This window comes from Gymnoscopelus braueri (genome assembly GCF_963280865.1).
Source record: "Gymnoscopelus braueri genome assembly, chromosome: 1".
Classification (NCBI taxonomy): Eukaryota; Metazoa; Chordata; class Actinopteri; order Myctophiformes; family Myctophidae; genus Gymnoscopelus; species Gymnoscopelus braueri.
Window position 1 is genome coordinate 10836479 of NC_137603.1, and position 24358 is coordinate 10860836.

The 24358-nt window shown below is 41.6% G+C and overlaps 1 protein-coding gene across 1 annotated transcript; it reads right to left on the reverse strand.

Moving 5' to 3' along the window:
* Positions 1-49: 49 nt before the first annotated feature.
* Positions 50-21967, reverse strand: pnoca (prepronociceptin a). The gene is made up of 3 exons (XM_080425882.1): positions 21883-21967; positions 4129-4265; positions 50-1783 (listed from the first exon to the last, which is right to left on the reverse strand). Exons 2-3 carry the CDS (start codon positions 4252-4254, stop codon positions 1148-1150), a joined length of 762 nt encoding a protein of 253 aa, XP_080282008.1. The 5' UTR covers positions 4255-4265; positions 21883-21967; the 3' UTR covers positions 50-1147.
* Positions 21968-24358: the final 2391 nt, after the last annotated feature.

The window sequence follows — 24358 nt, forward strand, 5'->3', positions numbered from 1 at the left end:
TATTGTTGCATGACGAGCCACAGAGGAAATATTAAACTATCTTTATTACATGTTCAAATTCAGCTATTTACAGTTTTTTTATACTGAGCAAACAAATCAATTCACACGGTTACATTTTTTTTCTTTTACTTTCTTTCTTTTTTTAAGATAATGAACAAACAAACAAACAAACACAGCTGCTTTGTACATAGGGCCTACACAGTATGCTGCTGGCATCTGTGCTCCAGAGCCAGGCATGAACCAGTGGTCACTTATTTAGATAAAACAGTTGTTAGACCTGCAGACAGACCATTGGCATATACAAGCATGAATACAGAGACTTTCAGTTTGGACCAGATTGAAGGAGAAATTTGTTAATTAAACCTGACTCGATTAGGCTGCAATTCAACAAAGTACTAATGTTACCAAATAACCTAGGCAGCATTTATAATGGATGGATGAGGGGGCAGATGGAACTTAAAAGTCTGAGATTGCGTTACTTTCTTTAGCCACAAGAGGGCAGTATAATAAAGACTGTGATGCTACGGTGGCCTGAAAGCAATTCTTGTACCCATTTTGGAAATTCTCAATTGTAGAAGACAGTGAAGCCCTCAGAACAACTTGTATAAGACATGACCTGCTGACAACCAGTCATGATAGAACACATAACAGAGCAGGTTTTTACACATTCTTCTCTCATAGTGCTACTTCAAAATGACATGACAGTTGAAATGAAAAGTTTAATTTAGCTGGGGACCAACTCATGGACCCCAACCAACATGGACCCTTTGAGGCATCTCCGCCCCGGATGTCATTTTAAAAACAGCTGCCCTGAACAGCCAGTTAAAAAGAAGGTGATCCCCTTCAGGGTCCAATTATGTTTTTATCTACTCTATCCTAATAGAATCAAAAGGCTTGCAGTCAATCCTTATTTCATGGGAGGCGAGTACTCCATTATGAGTCTCAGATGAAGAATTATAAAATGTGGTCATGATCTAGTGTTTTCAGGGACCTTCTAGTTACATTTAGTTGTAGTTACTTGTGAGTGGATAATCTGTGCATCTGTTTATAGAAAGCCAATTTCAGCTAGGCGCCAATCAGAAGGCAAAGTAAGGGAATTAAATTAAATTGCAGGGGATATGGGCTGAAGCTAAGGGGGTGTGGTCCGCTAAACCTCGTTCTGTTGGGTGAGGTCCTCTGACATGCTGTTGAACTCGGTGGCGCGGGTGCTCATGCCCAGGTATTGCTTCAGGAACTCGCTAAATCGCTTTTGGTTATTCCACTTGCGGGCTGACTTCCTCACGCCGATGAAGCCGCCATAGCGCTTCTGGAAGGACCGCCCTGGTGCTGAGATGAGCTTCTTGTAGCCGTGTCTCCCTTTCAGGAACCCGCCGAACCGCTTGGAGACGTTCAGGCCTGCTTCGTCCTGCTGTTCCCCCGCTATGCCGACGTCCCCCTCCATCTCACCTCCCTCTTCGTCCTCTTCCTGCAGAGCTAGGGCATTAGGGTTGGACTTGTAGGCGGAGTCCAGCTGGGTGGTTCGGCTCCCCAAGCCCCTCTCGTCCAATCCCAGAGCCCGGGCGATGTGGTCGAATCTCTGCAAGGTGAAGGGCAGCAAATCTCTGTCCGCCTGCTCCGCTTCCTCTTCCTCATCCGGCAGCATGGCCTCCACTTCCTCTTGGGTTCTCTTCACCATGGCGCCCTCTGCGTAGATGGAGGAGGGGGGAGACAGCTCGGAGGTCTTGCGACAGACGTCCCACGTGAAGGCTGGGGAAACGTTGCTTTCGCACTCGATGAGACACACCTGACACAGGAGAGGACAAGAGGTTGTTATTTTCACCGGTCCTTGATGATGTACGTAGTTCAGTGCCACATCTGGCCCTGAAGATGCCCTAATATAATGGTTTTAGATCATTTAATTCACCTGGTGTCCCGGGTCTAACTTGTCTCTGATTAAGGGTACAGTCACACATGCGTGATTTGAATATTTGCGTCCTGTTCACCTCCAGTGTATGCAAGCAAAGGGGTGTGCCTCCCATGGTGAAGCAAATTTGTACTTCACAACTTTAGTGAACTTTGACCGGGCTTCAACTAATAGCAAACAAGTGTGTGGTTGACTCAACTTGGCTGTCATTGGCTGCAGTTTTCTTAGTGAGCGCTCATTTGTAACCAACATCCACAAACCAGAAAACGTGTCCAATGTCCAAAACAAATTAATGTATTTAACGGTGCATTTACTGAAGATGGTTCAAGTGAATTGGATTAGGTGAAAAGGGCTGTAATTTACAATGCAATACAGTTTTATGTTTTAAGTTATTAAGTACTGTACGTCGTCAGTGTTGTGTGACTGCTTTTCCAGTGAACAAAATACAAAATGGAGAACATAGGGATGACCCCCTCTGCACTGTATACTCTGTCTAATAAAACAAAGACGTATGTCTCAAAAAGTCATCTAAACAAAGGGGGCTCTGATGAAAGGGTTTAGGATGTTACTTTTTGGTTAAACGTCTTTGTTTTTGGTGAGAGAGGAAATCCTGGAGATGGGACACGCACACGCACACGCACCATCTATCCTGGGGATTCAATTAGCCAATGCAAATTAACAGTCCAAATGCCGAGAGGGCAACAGGGGTGAGTCACAGAGGGCTGACGAGGGATGTGTGTGTGTGGGGGGGGGGGGGGGGGGGTTGAAAATAAAGGGAAGCTACTGTAGATAGCATCATCATCAAATTTAAAGAGAGACCACATGGAGAGAGAGAGAGAGAGAGAGAGAGAGAGAGAGAGAGAGAGAGACATAGAGAGTGTTGCGAGAGTGAGCATGTGTGTGTTTGCCGGCTCCATTACATTAAGTTCTAATGAAATCAGGGATACCACATCAAACCAAACAAACTATCTCCCTTGGTCCATTAGATCTCTATATTGACCAGTAATTGGTTCACTTTTAAAGGGACAGTGCATCATAAAAAAAGATGCACTTTCCCTGCCTGTCATTATTAAAAAAGAGGGGGGAGAGGTGTGTTTGCATCATATGAGAAGACTTGGTAGTCATTTTATATTAAATATGATGAAATGAGATAAAATCTGAATTCATTGAACATTTACGATTTGGCTGTCACAGCTGCCATCGAATATAAATAGAGCTACAATAAGAAGCAGCAAAACTGTGTGTGTGTGCGTGTGTGTGTGTGTGTGTGTGTGTGTGTGTGTGTGTGTGTGTGTGTGTGTGTGTGTGTGTGTGTGTGTGTGTGTGTGTGTGTGTGTGTGTGTGTGTGTGTGTGTGTGTGTGTGTGTGTGTGTGTGTGTGTGTGTGTGTGTGTGTGTGTGTGTGTGGTGCACTTCTCAGCGAAAGACCTCAAAACAAACAAAACATCTCAGAACTAGGCAAAGAAACAACAATTCTTTATTTGCAGTACAGTATTAATAAGTAATTTAGAATGTATGGCCTGGATGTGCATAATTCTATGTTTTGACTTGTAATAGTTTGATGTAATGCTAGTTTGATAGATGATAATCAAATGTTTTGCAAAGTTTTATAGGTTTTTGCAAACAAATTATTGATTGTTCACATTTGGGTTTTGTATTCCAAATCTGGATACAATGAGATAGAAGACCCTGATCTGTGATGTCAAGAGCCTGGGTTATACTCTCTGGATGGTGGTATAGTGGCTTTTAGGAGCCCATATCACTCCCCTCACGGTGTACTTGACATTACTGATGATGAACATTTTCCAAAGCTTACTGTGGAGTACTGTGTATGATTTTCAAGGAAACAACTTGATTCCAATCTCAGTGCGTTATGAAAATCAACTTGCTGAGTCTTGAAACTTGAGGTACCTGTATAGGTATCATTCTTCATCTTTATAACATCATGGACTTTATAATGCATGGACCTGATTTTGAGCACTCAGTGGTGGCGAAAGGCCAACCCACAGGATCTAATCATACCAACCCTTTGTTGCTATTAAACCAATTTAGTGTGTGTGCATGCATGCGTGCATTTGTGTTGTGAGAGTAAAGGAAAAGAAAAGAAAGAAAGAGAGAAAGAAAGAAAAAGAAAGTACAAGACACTAGTTAACTAGTCTAGATAGGATATTATGTATAGCTTCTAGACATAGACTTGTAGAACAGACATTGCAGCTGAAAGCTCACCATGGTGTTGAAGTTGAGTTGCTTGGGCAGAGTCCTGCTGCAGGAGAGGCAGTCCGCCTGGCAGTCCCCACAGTGTCCCGGCACACACAGCCACAGCAGAAACACAGGTAGCAGAGGGCTCCTCATGGTCCCACAGTCTACAACACAGAGGTGCATTAGTTACTGTAACCACTTAAACCCTCTAGTAAAACGGCAAATGTTCCATCCCAGAATAGGCATGCTGGGGTTCAATTGGTTAAGAAACAAGAGCCACCCTTAGATGATACGATGGGATAAGGCTTCATCTTCTGTTAAAGGTTTCATGACATTCATTTTCATTAATTAATTAATTAGGCAAAAAAAAATGCTGGGATTGGCCCCTGGACTTTGACGTTATAGTCCTTTAATCCCGCCCCCTCTCCTCCACGCCCCTCCCCTCCCCTATCGTTTCCTTTGGGGGGCGGGGCAGAGGCAATGATTGAAAGGCAAAATCCCTCAACTTTGACACCCGCAGGCAAAGATTACTTTTTTCATTGCAGTTGAAAAGGCTTTAGAAATCAGAGAGAAACAAAACTACCATGGCTCACTGGAGTGGATTTTTCATTTAAAACATGTTAATACACGTTTGAAGGACCATGATAAAGACTTTTAATGTGTTGTAAAACTGAATGTCATGAAACCTTTAACACATTTTCTTTTCCAAATGGATTCAAATTCCTAATCCTAAACAATATCTGAGGATGTTTTCTTTTTTTAACTGTACTTTTGCTGTAACTGAAAAAAAAAGTTTTCATTTGAAAAGATGTAATTTTGTCAGCCAACACTGTCAACAGACAAGTCTTTAGAGTGAGAGAGACAGAGAAAGTCATGAAGAAAAAGTAGAGTGAGACATGGATGGGTAGAAACTGAAAAGAAAATCATTTGACCTTGGAGCATAGAATTGAGGTCTTGGGAATATGACGTCAAAAACACAAGCAATGTTTTCATCTCATTAAACAAGCCCATTTGTTCTCTTAATTGGTGCCTGAATTAACGCCTGCAGCATGAAACAGGCACACTGACACTGTGTGTCATAGCACGATTCTCACGCGTGCACTTACGCATAGTATACACATAAACACCCATTCTCGTTCACACACATTCACACACAAACATGCATCCACCCAAGCACACACAATCACAAAATAGCATGCACGCACGCACACGCACACACACAAGCCATTTCTCCACAGGCTCATAGTCACACACACACACAAAAAGGTACATTCTCTTTCTACATACACAATCCCTCACTCACACAAACATACTTGGGTTTGGTGTGAGAATAGATTGGCAGTGTGGTATCTACCTTATCCTGAGTTGGTAAGGTTAAAGCTAATTGCACAGAAATTAAACTTTACTTTTCATTATGTCATAAATTAATTTGGGCTGCTTAGTGATTGCGATTTAATTATAATTCCTTCCAGTCACTTAACCACCTAAAATGTAATTTTCTCCTTATGACATATTGAAGATGAATTAGGCTCGCAGTGAACGTTTAACAACATTTTGGGTGTGTCTAAGTGATGTTGAACTCCTGTTTAAATAAAGGTTCAATATGATAATTAAATAAGAAAACAAACTTTGCGAAAACACCTTTTAGATGTGAGCATCAGTGAAAGTGATGATACAAATAAAAGACATTTTGAAGTTCATCATATTATATTAAAATTGCCTTGTGGGTAGATGTTGGGTGGACTTGGGTGGACGGTGGATTTTCAGTAGCTATGCCAAGCAGCCTGAAAATCTCCATGTCCAAACGTAACATATATGGAGACTATTGTGGCACGCAGACAGTTACATAAATCCTGCTGGTATCTAAGAAGATGTCACGCTCTGTGATATCACTGTGATATCACAGAGGTTATCCAGAGACTACTGGCGCATGGAGTTGAAAATCAGTCAGATCAGCGAATGTCCAAAAACAATATAGATACATCTGCATGTCCCCATATATGGAGTACACTGATCAATATGACATCATAATACTGATGTCAGAGACAGGCCTGGACTCCTTATTTGGGCATGCCTCACATGGAACTCCATAAGAAATGCGTGGTCCACAAGTAAGCCGGAGCTCGAAGGGAAAACTAAAATCTTCCTGGTGGTGCATCTGCAGAACGCTACCCACAATGCAATTTGTGTGACAACAGGTTGAAGCTTGCTGCTCTGACAAGCTCCCAGGACCGTGGCGGATGATTGAAACAAGCCTGAACTAGTGGCCAAATATGGTATTACAATAAAGGACACTACGGCACATACTTCTATAGCCTCAGCCTGAAACCCTAGTGCGCATGCTTCCAAAGCCTGAAACCCTAGTGTGCTTTCTCTATTGGCACCAACGTTGGTGCCAATCGCAGAAGGAGAGTCTATACTTCCAGGGGAGCAACTTTCATTGAAATGAATAGGTTTTAATATGGCTTAGCACTGCTAACCAGAGCTGTGTCTGTGGCTAACTAGTAAGCATAGCCAGACGGCGACAGTTTTGCTGTGTTTACTGCTGTCAGTTTCATACTTACTGGGCAGAAAACACATTACGTTAACACCCATTGAAGTGTTTGGGCTCGGCGACCCAGGGTGGAGAGGGTTGGCAGCCCAAACCACTTCTTCTGTGAGGAAGAACCCAAAGCTACAGACTGCTGTAAAACCTGCAAGGAGGGTTTAAAAAATCTGTTAAGGCAGAATGAGATGTTTGCTGCCCAGCGGCAACGACGACACAACGCACAGAGGTCACTTCTGGTCAGACGCAGGAGGAGCCAGGCCTGGAGGCAACCCACAGTGCCCAGAGCCTCCTAGTGTCGCCAACACCCGCAGCTCACCTGCCACCCTAAGCCCCCAAGAGACAGTGGGGTCAGTAGCATGCCACTTGGACACAGGCCGGGGTCTGATCAGCCTTGGTCGGGTCGCCTGGAGGAGGGTCTCTGTTGCAAGACCTGAAACACCCAGTGACTCCAGGAAACAACACTGATGATGTGTCCAATTTGTGTATCAGTAGATGTTTTAACTGAAGGCCATTGTGATGCTCTGTTTTAATTAAACGGTCAGATTCCCCTGGTCCCCCCCCATTTCTAAGTCAAGGCACCAGCTGAGAAACAGAGTATGCCGAGAGCCAGCCACTATATCGTTACTCACCCCTTCCTCCCTCCCTCCTGGACTCCAGTGGTGAAAAACAGCCCTGAAAGACCCCATCCGTGATGCAGAACATCACAAGGAGAGGCATCCCAGAGACCAGGCATTGCGCACCTATCGTCAGCCAGCGACTGGAACTCAGCCACAGTTTCTCCATTGTCCGCTCATTAAACCACGGCATAAACTAGGCTGAGGAAACTGAGGAAACTATAAGCTACGGTATTAGAAGTGATCGAATTACTGCACAAAGATACAAAGTACAACAATAGTACTAATGTTTAGTTTAATCATTAATTACGCTTAATGCCTTGAGGTAAGTGATATTTCTTTGGTTTAAACAAACAAAAAATAATCTTAAAAAGTTAAAGCCCTATATTCTGATAATCGCTATAGAGGTTTTTTTCTGTAGTGCAGTGTTTAAGTTCCAATATTGTCTGCTATTTTTGTTTTGTTTCATCACTTCCTATTTCACTCCAGTATCCTGTATGAGTTATCACTCCTCCTGAAGCTATGGGCACTGCTTCTCCTGTCATGTCTGGATGTGGACGAACACAGACGTATTGTTTCAGCAGCCTACAACGTCGTTGACAGATTTCTTTCAGCTGCCAACCCACAACTTCGAACACAGATTTTGTGTAGTGTAAAGCATATAATATGTAAAAAATAAAACATGTTTTTCTCACACAGTTAGAAAGAATGTGGCAGATAATAGCAGATATGATGCCGTGAATGGGGTATACATGGAGATGCTAGAGGGTGTCTGGCGTTGGAAAGTGACACCTTGGGCGTTGGCCTAGCGGCAGTATTTATATGAGTTGAGAGGGACAATGTGTTGTGTAAAGATGTCTTTATTGTCCTGGCTATCTCTACAGAGTACACTGTATAATCCTCAGTGTGTTCATGTGTCCATTTAACCCATTAAGACCTGAGGCCGATTCTACAAATGTCTTCTAAATCCCAACAGTTTTCTGAAAAACGTATGTTTCTATATCAGTGGTTCTCAATTGTCATGTCAAGGACCCCCAAAATGATATGTATTTGGCCACCGACCCCCATCTCTAAAATGTTTTGTTCCAGGGACCCCTAGAAGCAAAGATTTGAGTTAAAAATGTTGGCTTTAAAAGAATATATATATTCAAAGATTGGCACACATTTTCATGGTTTTTCAAAAATAGCAGATCTACAAGTTCCGCGCTACGAGCTTGTATATCTGCTATTTTTGAATAGCCAAACTGCAAGATAATGCTTTTTACTGTGTGTGTGCCCTCTGCATGGTAACTGTGTATCCTTTTGTAGATATGAACACAGAAGGCACATTCATCAACATAACTTACTTACAGTTTGTACATCATCAGATTAAGGTAAATGGATAATCTACCTACTGTTCCTCAGCAGGTCTTTACTTGTACAAGGAAAACAGTTTCCATTGAAGTACGGAAATGTCTGCATGGAAATGGCTTTGGATCATGGTGCAGAGGCAACCCAACCTATATAAAACGCATAAAACATTAGTACCAGTAGAAGGAGTGGTATTAATAGTAGTAGTAGTAATATATAACTTTGTTTAGAAGTCGTGTTGAAATGATGTTATAGTGGCTTCCAAATCACAAATAAAAAATGAAATAAGATAAGGCAGCAATTATATGATTCCTAAGGGGAAATTGAAGTGCCAACACAGAATTAGGATATAATATCACTTCTACTAAATGCTCTGTTGTCCAAATATTGTCTAAAATATCTGAATGTATGTGCTATGTGCTATGTGCTATATGTTGCAAGTTTTTTACCTACTGTAATCCCAACAGATGCTTATATGCTTACATGCTTATACATGGCCCTAAATGTCCATTTGTTCTATGTCTCACTTTTGAACTATGCAAATGTGTCTCTGATGACGTCATTGGAACCTTTAAATACTGGAACCTGGTCTCTGCGTCATGGGGTGGTGCCTGCTGACCAGAGCATTACGTGGGCAGACGTTACTGCCACTACAGTATACACTCAAGGTCAGCTGTTCACTCTCCTAGCTTTATTCAGTTTGTACGGTCAATTATTCCAGCCCCATGCTAAACACCCTGCTTACGTGGGTCTTTTTTTTTTGGAGAAGGAGGGGGCGAGGAAAACTTTTTTTTCCTAAATACTTCCCAAGGGCGCCAAGGGTACTACAGGCAACGTGCACAATACGAAGGTCAAGTTGACTGTAGCACGGAACCGAACGGACAGGAATGCTGGCTGACGTTCTGGCCAGAGGGAGTGGAGGGGGAGACAAAACGCCCACCTTTATGTCGCTAGGCGCTCCTTACGTCAGAATTTTGGACGTCACTTTTAGGGGGTAAGAGTCATGGAGAGAGGGATAGAGGATTGGTCTACATTTTCTATGAAATCTGGGGGGGGGCTGTAGGAACATGGGGAAAGGCTCATCAGCTGCATCTAAGCATGAATAAAATGTATGTCTTGCCTTCTACAAATTAAGATAAATATACCAGACAGTTTGATATGACCAAAAACAACAACAACTACAACACTATAGGGCTTCTCCTTAATCATTTAATGTTGGGTAGTTCTTTCACAAAGCAAATCCCTTATAGCCTATGTGTGTGTGTATGTATCTGTATTCTGATAAAGAACAGAATTATAATAGGTCCCAGGTATGGTACCTTAACAAGAAATACTTGTATTGCCTTTCTGTGAATACAGCACACGCACGCACGCATGCACGCACGCACGCACGCACGCACGCGCGCGTACGCACTTGATTGTTAAAACCACAAACGTGATTCTTCCTTCGAAATAAATGCACTTTTATATCTATGGCCAACGGTTGCTTCTCTCTCCCGGCACGTCTTTACCAGACCTCCGGCCACCGAACAAAAGACCAGCCACATATAATCCCTAACAGCTTGAGTGATTTTCTTATTTAATGCTGCGGTCTGTAACAGCATGGGAAGCAGTTATAATAATAAGAGTGGGCCTATACGTTTCAGCAGAATGAGGGTGAGGTGAAGGGAAACTGTAGGAGCAGCATTGTTGCGGTCTGAGTGCTTTTATAAAAGCAGCTTTATTAAGTTAAGGGAGATCGTGGCAAGAGATAATGCAGCTCATTAGAGACTTAACAGAGACAGGCTGAATGGAGAGAGAAATCAGATTTAGCCGTGAAGTATGACATTAAATACGTCTTCTTAACTCTGGCATGCAGTCACCAAGACCTTTTGACAGGCTGTTCTAAAAAATATATATAGTGAATAATGATAATATAGGCCTAACATTTGTATTTACATTTCAAAGGACACACAATGCATGTTATGCATAATAATGGAAAAAATAAAAGAAACAAACAAAAATAAAAGAAATAAATGTAATGTAAAACAGAGCATGGCCATTGCCCATGTATATAAACGGTCAATGCACTTAAAACCAGCAGTAGCTACTCTTCTTTATTTTCATTCAAGCCAATTACTCAAGAAGAATTAGTTAAAATGTGTAAATTCAACTTACATTAATTAACTATACAAAAAAGAACTGTAGACCAGCACAGAAGACCTGGAGGAACAAACATCGTCCCGGCCTGCTTTCTTGCTAAAGAGAGAACCTGAAAAAGGTCCTTTAGTCCTCTGTCAAAAGGGAAGAATAATCATATGATATCATATTCCGATTGGTCTGTTGATTTTGTCAACAGGAAAGACAATACTTGATTATGTCTACATGTTTGGGCTATTTATTTAATAACTATATTCTCTCAGATAAAGCCATATTATAATGTCCCCTTGTTTGTGGATCATCACTCCTTGGTGTTTCCCTGGAGAATGTAAACACTGGAGTGTGAGGAGGAAACGGAATTCCCTCAACACCACCCAGAACTATTCTTGCACTAGTTCTGCTTATTCAAGAAAAGTATAGGGACCTTGGTCAAGCCTAAGTTAACTGTATGCTAAATGAACTGACAGTTAACATCTGTGAAAGCATCACTCATAGATCCCCCTCCACCCATCATGACGTCTGTCAGGTTCTCTCTCTCCAGAGGTCCTGGATGACCCAATTACTGTGCTTAATTAAGTGATGAACCACTAAATAAACCGGTTAATTAAGTCATTAAAAGCCCCAGTGATGTGCTGAGGCAGCTCAGATGAAGATGTGAGACAGAGTCAAGTTGGATTTATAATCAAAGACTTCTTTGTGATGGAAAGGGAAAAGGAAAGCTTCTTTTGTTGAAAAGTGAGTTCAACTCCAGATAAAGATATGAATGTTTCTGAGAACAGCTGCTTTAGGAAAATAAATCCCTGCTTAAACCTGAAAAGAACAAGGCATCATTTCGCACAGCATGTTTCATTTGCTGTTATGCATACAGTTAGCATGGCACTATACATTTCATGAATAAAACCTGATTGATTGGAGAACCATCTTCATTAATCAATCAATCCCTCATTTTTTATTCATATCGTGACTGGGTGAAAATGAGCTATTGCATGAATTATTTTGGTCAGGGGTCTAATACTTGTCAACATTTACGGCATGTGTGGGGCTCTTCAAAACTAAGAGGACAACGTTTTATTTGAATGACATACTGTTATGGCAATGTAGCAGTGGTGGAAAGTAACTAAGTACATTTACTTAAGTACTGTACTTAAGTACAGTTTTGGGGTATTTGTACTTTACTGTACTTTATTTACTGTACTTTATTTGTACTTTTACTAACAAACTGTCACTACACCTTGGGAAAACTGAATCCATTCTCTTTGGGACCAAACATTCCCTCAGACAGATGGATGTAAATGATTTCAAGGTCAAAGTCGATGACACAATTATCTCTAGCAAAGAAGAGATTACCTATTTGGGTTGTGTACTTGACAAATACCTGACAGGTGATAGCATGGCTACAAAGGTGGTCAAAAGAGTAAACCAGAGAACCAAATTTATGGGCAGAGTTTCCTCTTTTGTCAACCCTCAGGCCCTCAGGACCCTCTCTGGGGCCCTGATTCAACCACTTTTTGACTATGCTTGCACCTCCTGGTACTCCAACACCTCAGTGTCACTGAAGACTAAGCTTCAAACCTCCCAAAACAAACTGATTCGGCTACTCCTCGGATTGGGGCCCATGACCCACCTTTCTCCCACCCATTTTGCCAGCCTAGGCTGGCTCAGGGTGGAAGACAGGGTTAAACAACTAAAAATGGGACTGGCCTTCAAAATTGTAAATGCAAATTTGCCCGATATGCCCCCAATTCCCGCATATCTGAGTAAATACCTCCAAAAGGTTAGCGACACCCACAGTCACAATACCAGAGGGAGCGTTAACAACAATTTGGTACCACCCACCCATAAATCAAACATGGGCAAATTCTCCTTCTACAGCACTGCCACCCAGGATTGGAATAGTCTAACTCCATCCCTCAAAAAATGCAGTTCGCTGGGCTCATTTAAAAGAGCCTTAAAAAAATCACCTTTCAGGAGGCCAAAGGTGGAGGTAGTACCATTTTCCCGTTAGACAGCAGACCCCCCCCCCCCTGTTCTTGTACATATTTTTTTCCCCTCTTTTTTATTTTTTTTGTTGTACATAGTGTTATATATTGTTTTTGGCTGTTTATTTTGTAATGATATTTGAACTGTGGTGCCACTATATATGCCTATGAATTAAATACCAAGGCCCTCATTGGAAACAAGTCCGCAAGGACTTTTATGAACGGACCTGTTAGACAAAGTATTTTAAATGTAACTGTGCTGTTTTACATTTTTTGCCTAATAAAATATTCAATCAATCAATCAATACTTGAGTATTTCCAATTTCCAATACTTTTACTTCTACTCCACTACATCTCAGAGGCAAATATTGTACTTTTACTCCACTACAATTATTTGAAAACTTTAGTTACTAGTTACTTTGCAGATATAAAAAAAATATATTATTATAAAACATACATTAACCACTTTAGCCCTATTTTATACCTAGGCTATTTGAAAATAGCCGATCTACAAGCTCACAACGCGTCGTAACGCGACGCGTTGTGAGCTTGTAGATCTGCTATTTTCAAACATTTTAGTACTTTTTACTTTTGGTACTTTAAGTGTATTTTGAAACCAATTATTTTACTTTTACTCAAGTAAATTTTGAATTCCGGACTTTTACTTGTAACGGAGTACTTCTACATTGCAGTATTGATACTTTTACTTAAGTAAAACATTTGAGTACTTTTTCCACCACTGCAATGTAGGCACTGGAAATGCCATTAAGCCTCCTTTTTTTCCCCGTCACACCAAATCTCTTAACTTAAAACAGCCGATCTACAAGCTCTGAAACTCACAATGCATTGCAACGCGTTGTGAGCCTGTAGCTCGGATATTTTCGCCGAATGTGTGCCTACTTTCGCTGCATGTTTGCCTATTATGATATGCTCAGTATAGGCATATTAAGGTTCATTTGGTTAAAGTATGAATGAAAAATCCTTTCAAGGGACAAAGACAAGGAATTGGCCCTGTCGATAACCATCTAAAGCTAAAGCTCTTATCACCATTGTTATTGTAGTCAATCCAAGATTTATTAGACTTGTAAAACATACCAAAATCTCTTGATGTCTGTCTACTTATGCCATACACAGAATTATAAACCCTGATTACATACTGTAGGTTCAATGACATGTTGTCCACGCACTCGTGACACAAAACTCACTCCAAGCAGTCCTCAGCTACTTTCACACTATTACCACTTATATCTATCCATTATTCTCTTCAGTAGCTTTCTACCACACTGTTTTTTAATTCATCGAGGACTGGAAATGTGAAATAAATTGTTCCAAAACTGGAGCATGACTTAAAGCCGGATTATTCATGCATGATTGGTCAGAGAAGCGGTGTTCTGCATTCGATGTGGCTTTTCCCCCTTTATTTTATAAAAGCTTATGTTAAATTCAAAATAGTAATCACAACATTGGCTATTTTCGCATTGTCAGCCACCAGAATGTACTATCAGAGTAATTCTGCTGTGGAGAGAGTCGGCAACTTCAAGTTCCTTGTGTTCACACATCATGACCTCTCCTGAGATGAAAAGGGCACAGCAACACCTCTTTCACCTCAGGTGGCTGAAGAAGGGGCAGCAATGAGAGCATCCTGACTGTATGCATCACCGCCTGGCATGCAGTGGTGGAAAAAGTACTCAAATTCTTTACTTAAGTAAAAGTACCAATACTGCAATATAGAAATACTCTGTTACAAGTAAAAGTCCAGAATTATAAATGTACTTGATTAAAAGTACAAAAGTATTGGCATCAAAAAGTACCAAAAGTAAAAGTACTAAAATGTTTGAAAATAGCAGATCTACAAGCTCACAACGCGTCACAAGCTCACAACGCGTCGCGATGCGACGCGTTGTGAGCTTGTAGATCTGCTATTTTCAAATAGCCTAGGTATAAAATAGGGCTAAAGTGGTTAATGTATGTTTTATAATATCATAATTTATATCTGAAAAGTAACTAGTAACTAAATCTTTCAAATAATTGTAGTGGAGTAAAAGTACAATATTTGCCTCTGAGGTGTAGTGGAGTAGAAGTAAAAGTATTGGAGATTGTAAATACTCAAGTAAAGTACAAATACCTCAAAATTGTACTTAAGTACAGTACTTAAGTAAATGTACTTAGTTACTTTCCACCACTGCTGGCATTGGAACTGTACTGCCCTCAACTGCAAAGAGCTGCAGATGGTGCGATGGACAGCCCAGAGCATCAGTTGATGTGAGCTCCCCTCCATCCAGCATATGGATGGAGGTCTCTGTTTCAGCTGCTATCATCTGGCAAGTAGTACCACAGCCTCAAGGCCCAGAGCAGTATAGCTCCGGGACAGCTATTTCTACTAGGCAACTACTATGAACAATAGATATAAAGACTTGTCTGCATACCCAACATTTATTGAACCCACATGATCAGGATGGTCAATGCGAGGCTACACACACCACAACTTACACACAGCACACACTACCATAAACATGAACGCATCCCATATACTCTCTCTCTCTCTCTCTCTCTCTTTCTCTCAAACATTTATTTATAAACAAGCAAGTAACCTCATCAAGTCTGAACTGCAATTCTTTCAAGAATAGAAAAAGAGCTGTTTGCATGATTTATGGAAGAGTGCAAGACCTGACAGCCGATTTAATCATGATTTTGCCTATGGTAAAATAAACTGGAGCTGTTAGAGCCCAATAACAGTTGTTATAATTGTTCTAAAAACATGCACACATACATGTACTGTATATCCTTGAGAGGCAAAAAGGTTGCTTTCTTTTCCAGTTTTCACTTAAAGTCTTTGGCTGTCAAACTGCAGCTTTCTGAGCTATTAAACTGTATTAGTCTACACTGTGGTAATGTTTTCTGTATGGCTCTGTATTGCTACAACCATTTTCCCTGTATTGAGTGAATCAAGCTTGTGATGTTAAATTTGAAAACAAAGTACGTCTTCCAATCCATCTAAAAATGTGAAAATGAAAACAAATGCAGTTTACTTTTTGAGGCGAGTAAGGAATCCAGTAGGTCTACCAATTATATCTGCCATTTATCTGACCTATATGAATTGCACAGCGTGCAGTATGTTCAGAGGAATCTGACCATAAATCATCATCTAATGTCACTCAGTGTAATTTAAAGCTGACATAAAAATAATGGAGGCGGAAAAGAGGGCTTTTGTCCAATTTATTTTTCTTCTTTCGCTCCATTTCCCCGTTAAATGTCTCCTGCTGTACAGTCATTCTGAGTCACGCGGTTGTGCTCGCTCTGTCGCTGAGGGAGTCCCCTCGGCAGCCTTACTTCCTGTCAGCCTCACATACTGCAGCTAAATTGAGCTTGAGGAACCATTGGCACTAGCGGCACATGGCTCATTGACCAATCATGGCTGTTCCTCTGGCCATGCGCTGTAGTGACTTTATTAATACCATGGCCACAGAAAATACAGGTTTCTTACTGGCTTTCAGGTGCCCGATAATATCAGGCATCGTGACACCTGAAACTTAGCTCCAGTCAACAGGTTGAACACCATTCTAAATGCTGATTAAACTGCATGCAAACATTACAGTAATAAATAAAACAAACTAGAAAGTGGTTACCAAGATAACACAGCTTTTCTTTTTTTCTTTTTTTATATATGAAAGTCAAAAATATTAAAAAAAATGTGTTGGTAAGTGGTCATGGGAGTGGTTCAGGAGTTATAGGCCAAAATGTGAATCGGCCTGCAGCGCCAGTTCTTCTGGGAGTGTGTGTGCAAAGTTTTACTCTGATCGGTCCAACATTGTCTGACATTAGCTGTTCTCAAACAGACAGACAGACAGACAGACAGACTCACAGGAGCGAAAACATAATCCCTTGCCTTCGGCCCTTCCGGCCTGGCGGGGGTAATGAAAAGTACAATCAAATATGTAAAATCCAGTCAAACTGTGTCTGTGTTACAGAAGATAAGATGTAGCAATTAATTGGTATTATATTGATTTGACAACCCATAACTGAAGCCATTTTTATTTGTTTCACCGATAAAGACATCAGAAAGTCACAGGCAAATTTAGATAAGGCAAAAACCTCAGAAATATCACAGAACAACCAAGATAAAGGAAACGGATTAAAGCAAAGTGTATGAAGCTCCATCAAGCGTGCAAATCCAATGAAAGTTTAACCACTGAAATCACTCGAGTATTTTGGTGTGTGTCTGTGTGCACACTCACTCTTATGGCTCTGTGGTTTGTTGGCACCTTTATACTCGATCCATCAATCCATCCATCCATCCATCCATCCATCTACTTGCCTAATCGCTTGATTGACACAAGCACAATCATAGCTATATACTTTTTTATTACATTTTTAACTACCTGACCAGAATAATCTAAATGCAATACTTTCGTTTTCAGCATGATTCTTCTCATTGGCTGGCCTTTAGCCAATAGGGAGAAAAGGGAGAAAGTAACGAGAAAGTGACGACTACTTGGGGTCTGTTTATTGACGGCTTTGACAAGCTGTAAAAACTAAAACTAAATAACAGCCAACCTAAAAGTAACTACTACTTCACAGCCTTCCTAGAAATGTACTTGAGTAAAAGTAATGAGTATTAAAAAAATCGAATACTCAAGTAAAGTACAGATACTCAAAATATGTACTTAAGTACAGTACTCGAGTACATTTTACAATCCATGTAATTATGGATGACGTCAATTCATGGTTTGATGAGAAAACAGGTGGAAGTACTGCATACAACCCAGCTACCAGGAAGAGAGAGAGATAAAGAGGAGCATTTTTGTTTTCTTTTTAATCCTAAACCCACAAAAAGATGCGGACCCTATTGCATCGTGACCATTGTCCCTGGGATTAGCACGCGTCTTATCTTCTCTCCTAGAGGACACCCGCTAACTCTGTACACCCCAGGGAACAGTGACCCTTTAACCTCTGATGTACAGAATGCTGGGTTGCTAACCAGGAGGAGGAATACAGGTGAGAATGTTGACGGCTTCTTGGACTCCATCTGCCTCCTCCATTCAGCCGCTCCATTGAGAAGGTTATCTGGGGTGACAGAGGTTTTTCCATGGAGCTAATTAGATAACTCGTTCTTTTTATCTTTTTGTAAATGTGACATCACTCGGTCGGAGCAATTGCTTTCACAGAACTTCAGCAGGACAAGGGAAGTTCTGGTGGCTAGATAGCCTAAATGCAGATGGTGCTGGAATATTTTCCGAATTGGCCAATCACAGAGAGAGAGAGGGAGAGAGAGAGAGAGAGAGAGAGAGAGAGAGGGAGAGAGAGAGAGAGTTGCACTGATAGAGGTGTCAGAAAAAATCGAATATGAATCGCGATTCTACTGTTGGACGATCCATTTTATTTATTTATTTGGACCTTGTATTTACCTTTGTGTGTTTAGTTGATAAAACCTTTACAATTATGAAAGCTACGTAAATGTACTCTGCTCTCATGCCAGCAGACTGGAGTAGATCCTGAAATCCTATGTTTGGAATCGAGAATCGTTTGTTTTGAAAAAATCGGAAAAAATCTGAATCGTGACCCCAAGAATCGGAATCTAATCGAATCGTGAGATAGCAAGATTCACAGCCCTACAGTAACAACAGTAATAATTAAAGTGACCTCAGATCCCCGCCAGGCTCAGGCCGGTTTGCCTACCCAGGGCTAACGCAAAATTTGGAAGGCAGACAGGGGAGATAGAAAGAGAAGAGAAGGCAGAAAGATGATTAAAAACTGATTGAGATGATTCAGATTAGAACTACGCATCATGTCTGCATCTTACATGTGAGCTACTGAGAGGCTGAGCAACCCAGACACCCTACTGTGTTTCTTTCTTTTCTTTTTTTAAAAAAGTGAACGTGTACTGTAAAGCCATAAGCCGTCACAGATAAGCCATAAAGTCAACATCTAAAGACCACGTGCTGTGCTTTTTATGGGGATGGACTCCCCATAAAAAGCACAGCACGTGGTCTTTAGATGTTGACTTTGCATTGAGCTGGATGCTCAATGCAATGATGCCTCATTACTGTCACCTGCAGCTAAATACATTTCTGTCATGAAGGGGAGCAAACAGGTAGACAGACAGTTGTTCCTTGCAGACATTTAGCATGAATACAACCAAGGCAGACTCAGGTCCCGCCAGTGCACCCCTACAATGAGAGATGCTTAGTTCTATCCCGGAGGCCTCCTGGAAGCAGGAATGGGAGTCGGCTGGACCCACACGTATCCACCACTATACATCTGGGACCAGGGAGACGGTGTTCAGGGAGAAGATCTACCACGCCGGCAATGGACCCTGCTGAACCGCATACTGGGGTTGGCTGCTTCAAAAAGCCGACCACATAGACAACACATGTCCCCTGTGTAAACCACCTTCAGAGGAGGGCCTCTTCCTAGTGGGAACCGGAGACGAGGGCATGGCTGCACGACACAGAGTTGGACATTTGATGCCGATAGACGACAGAAGATTTAGCATGAATGAGGTTGTTTTCATAGTTGTTTAATATACAGTAACATAAACCATATGGTTTATATAACCTATTAATTTTATTTATTACCTTAACATAATTTGGCAGTTAACCACTTGAACCCCAGCATCCCTATTCCGGAGGGAACATTCGCTAAAAGTAGCAGATCTACAAGCTCACAAAGAGATTTGGTGTAGAAGGAAAAAAGTACTCCAAGTAGAGTTGTAACTCAGGTCCGTTTGACTAAGCATAAGCAATGTATTCATTTCCATATAATAAAAACCAACTGGATTTCTTACTGTACATAAAAACCTTTCTGTATTGCCTCATGTGTCCTCTGTCCACACCACCTTTCAGTCTGTCTCTCCTCCTACACTGTCTCTCACTCCGCTTTCCTACTTTTTGTCTCTCCTACACTCTCTCCCTCTCAGCTGCCCTATTATCTGTCTCTCCCTCTCAGCTTTAGTATATCTCTCCTATATTGACTTGCGGTATTTCGTCATGAGCGAAATCGGTTGGCGAGGCACTCCTTAGAAAAAAAGAAAAGAAGGAAACTTAACAAATTACAGTCAATATATTGACTCAGTTATCTGCAGGGGAAAGCCTCTCTCCACATCAAAACTAAAAATAATCCTCCGTTGAGAAGAGACCTGGGGAGGGGGCCCACTCTGATTAACTGACCTGCACTCACCCAAATTACCTCCAACATGATAAAATACTATACACACAGAGGCACACGCACGCTCGTGCACACACCCACGCACACGCCCACGCACGCGCACGCGCACACGCACACGCAAATACACACTGCTTCTTACAATTTCATTCAGAAAAGGGCTAGTGGACCTAAGGAGAGAGAAGGGCTTTAAGGTGAATATTTTACTCATGATGGCTTGAAAGAAAATAGAACTGGCACATCCACTGGAGGACCAGCTAAATCAAAAAAGTTAAGTCTGCATACTAAGGCTTACAGAGCTCCCAGTTAAAGCTTCATTGACTAACGTTTTGACTAAAAGGTCTTCTTCATAATCATTCTGAAGAAGACTTTTTAGTCAAAGCGTTTATTGTGGACTGTATCCACAGAAAGACCACAGCTGCTTAATGTGCTATTTGTCTCTGTCTTCCAAATGCTTTTAACATTGCTTAGACAAGCCTTTAACCTTGTGGCGATGTATTTATAGAAAATAATAGCCAGGTCTCTGCTCTTCATTGATTCTATAGAACACAAAATCAATGGACTTCTAATTAGAATGATCAGAGACTTTTGTGTCTTGTTCTGGTTGAGCAACTTACAGTCCTCTCTTTCAAAACAAAAGGTTCTGTATGGAATGGGGAAAAAAGGTTCTCTGGTTCATCCTTAAAAAGGTTTCATATGGAATCATATATACGAGTAGCTAAGTTACTGTAGATTCACTAACAACATGACGTGATTTGGTTACAAGCCCAATGCTACTGGTCAATCATATATTCTTCCTTCTCTTGTTTAACGAATTAAAAGGCTGAATAATCAAATGTGATAATTTTAAATCTTTCCAAACTCCATTTTCTTAGAAGGCTCTGATGCCACACATTCACGGTGCAGCTGGGTTTAATTAGCTGTGATTGGTAACAACATACAGGACAGTAGTAATTCAGCAAACATTAACAGACACCCTTAGTAGCCCTACAAAGTAAAATAGTGTTAATTTAACTCTGATAATAAAATTAATTAGTTAAATAAAAACACTCAGTATTTACATAGATAGCTCTGTTAAAAAGAGTCTGTTGATATTTTGGTGTAAAATATTTCAGCTATGGTTATTGCAAATAACATCACAGTTAGGACATCTGTCCAGAGTAGACAATCATATTTCACACTGTTTTATAATGAATTGTATACAATGGGGCCAAAGTGAGTTTCAAAACCCTTTTCAGTTCTGTACAGACCTCTGTTGTAAGACTGCAAGCCCCTACAAGAGGGTTCAGGGATGGAGAGCTGTTTGTGTATAGAGCGCTTAGTCAGTACAGTGCGGCAAATCCCCCGAGGTCTTTCTGTTTAACTAGACAATTAGAGTTCAGAATGACTCAGACTGCAACCAGTCTGCATATTAACTTTCCATAAATAGTATCATTGAAAATAACGCACCATTAATGACACACGAGTAGTTTAATAGTTTTGTATTGTGTTGAGTACTGATTTCTTTCCTTTTTTAATTTTCTTTCCTTATTATATTTGCCTTCTTGCTCATGCATGATATTATTTATTTAAATGACATTGAACTTTCATTAAATTTTATGTTGTTTGTCTTTTACTTCTATATCCCCTTTTGAGTTTTCCCGTTCCATTTTTTTCCATAGCTCACATCAGGATACTTCTGACTCATACTACACTCTCTGGTCAAAGTTTTATATTGAACCATTTCAAGCTCCCAATATATAGGAACTTTTTCAGTTATCCATCGATCCATCCGATCCCCAAATGATCACTCTGAACAAATCTCACTGCAAAACCAGTCAGAGGTACATTCCATCTTTGCAAGGGCCATACTGGCCTGAGAAAAAACTACGACATACAAAACCAAGGCATTCCATTCGAACATGTCAGGGGTCAAACTGGTAGCAGCAAAGCCCCCCCCCCCCCCCCACACACACACACACAAGCCCACCAAGCATCACTTTGGCCTTACCTGCGTTGGCGAAAGGTGCTTGTCGGGAGTAGGAATCCCTGAAGTGGGTAGAGGGTGTGCAGTCCTTGCCTCACCCTGTGTGTGTACTGTGTGTATGTGTGTATGTGTGTGTGTGTGTGTGTGTGTATGTGCGGGTGCAGGTTTCTGAGCCTATGAGCAAGTATACGTGTCCTTGCCTCCCTCTCTCTCTCTCTCTTTTTCTCTCTCTCTCTCTCTCTCTCTCTCTCTCTCTCTCTTACGTGGTGTCTTGATCTACGTGGATGCCCAGAGCTTTGCTCCTACTTATAAGGAGGACAACCCACCTCCCTCTGCCTCCCCCCCCCCCCCCCCCCACACACACACACACACTCCTCCTCTCTGCTCTACCTCATTCAGAACTCTCTCTTTCATCACAGGGAGGGAGAGAGGGAGGGAGGGAGGGAGGGAGGGAGTGATGATGGGGCGGAGGCAGAGAGGGGAGGATGGCAATCAGAGTAAGGGAGAGAGATTGAAAAAGTGAGTGAGAGATAGAGGGAATATAGAGAGGGGGCGGGAGGTGGGACGGAGGGATAGAGAAAGATAAAGAGGGATGGAGGAGGAGAGAGAGAGAAGATGAGCAGGAGAAGGAGGGAGGGAGAGATAGAAAAGGTGACAAAAGAGAGAACTGTACAGAGTGGGACGGAGGGAAAACGAAGGAGGTTGGGAGATCAGAGAAAGTAAGGGAGGGAGAGAGCTGCGTGGGAGAGGAGGAAAAAAGGGGGAGAGCGGGAGGGAGAGAGAGAGGACCATGTCAGAAGAGGAGGAGTTGGTGGTCGTGTCATTACGTAGTTGGATGGACAGACCATCCGCTTAGTTATGTCTCTGTACGTCATCTGCCGTATGACCTGCATGGGCATGTCAGCGGCTAAAAATACAGAGCCAAAGTTTCCCCTATACGCCTTGTCTCATCAACCCAGCCTTCTATCATCCTACCATTCCATCTATCCACTTATCTGTAACAGGTTCAAGGTTTCTTTATTGATATTAATTTCATGTGAAAAATAAGCAGCATGCAGCTTGTCAGAACAGTATGGGGAAGCCAGCTCCTCCGTGCCTGGTTACATCTCTTGCTGGCTCTAGCCCGAGATCAATAAAATGTTCAGTTTTTTGATACGCTCAACACATTATTTGTATAACCCCTGTTCGCAGTCTCAAAGGGCTTTACAGGTGTGTCAGCCCTATAGAGGGCCTCTGCCACGGCCCGTAGCCAGATTCCGATACTCAAATCTCTGCTCACTTGCTCACTCCGCACTCTGCCCTCTGGCTTGACCCGGAAATCATTCACGTCCCAAATCTTTTTGAGATGCCGCGATCGGAGAGAGAGAGAGAGAGAGAGAGAGCCTCCGAAGCCGCTTGGAGCGAGAAACAGAGAGTGTTCACTTCAGCCTGTTTCTCGTCAACTCACCGGAAGTGTTTACTATCTGTTTTGTTATAATTGGACGGACTGTCTCCCTGGGCTATATGGGATGGAAAATACACTGGACTTTAAAGGGATGTTTTAGAGCAGACGAAACTTTGATCTGCTTATTATCCTTAAAAAAACATGCGTGTTGCATGCATGTTTATGAATAGTCTGAGAGTGAAAGTGTCCCACTTGATTAAACTGTCTGGGAGAGATATTGAAGTGTAAGTATATTATAGGCCTATTCGAAGCTACTGAAGCAACACATGTAATAATGGTTTGATCTTTTATTTACACAATCATGCTGTTTGTTGTGCATGGGTGTGGGAGAATGTCAGATGAATGTAGATGTCATACAGTTCAATTCACAAGCATATACAGTGTCCAGGATGAGGAGCGAGTAGAGTGAGTATTGGAATGGCTATCAGACCAACCTACTTGATTCCTCCGGACTCACATCAAATTTTTGCCTCCTCACTCGGAGGTGGGACTAAGGCGTGAGTGGAGGACGTGGAGTGTGGAAGTTGGCTACTGTCTGCCTTGTCTAGCAGTGTTCTGCTTTATGGTTGGTGGTAGGATTATCAATTAGGGGATTGGAGGCGGGTATAAAGATCCAGCCCTGCTCAGTTGCTGCTTACCCTCTTCCACACTTGAGCATGGCCACAGAAGAGAATATTTTTCTTTCTCTTTCATCCCTTAGTTAGGTCGGCAGTATGTTTCTGTACCTCATTTTGTTGATTGGAAAGTGCTTTTTCTTTTTTAATATTATGGTTTGACATTTTGTTAAATACAATCACTTTTTTTTAAATCTCTTGTGTTCCCGTTGTTTGTTATGGTCCTCAAGCCGGGCTGTAACACAGGCCCACATTTAGCAAAAGAAACAAACAACACTCCCTTTCTTTGCCCTCAATCGGTCAAGGAAAAAGGCCCAAGAAAATACAGTTGATGAGGGGAAAAAGTGGGAAAACTTGGGAAGGATCACAAAACCCTTCCAGGGTGGAGGCATGCAATACAATAAGTGCTGATTGGGAAATATCAAAATGCACAACAAACAAG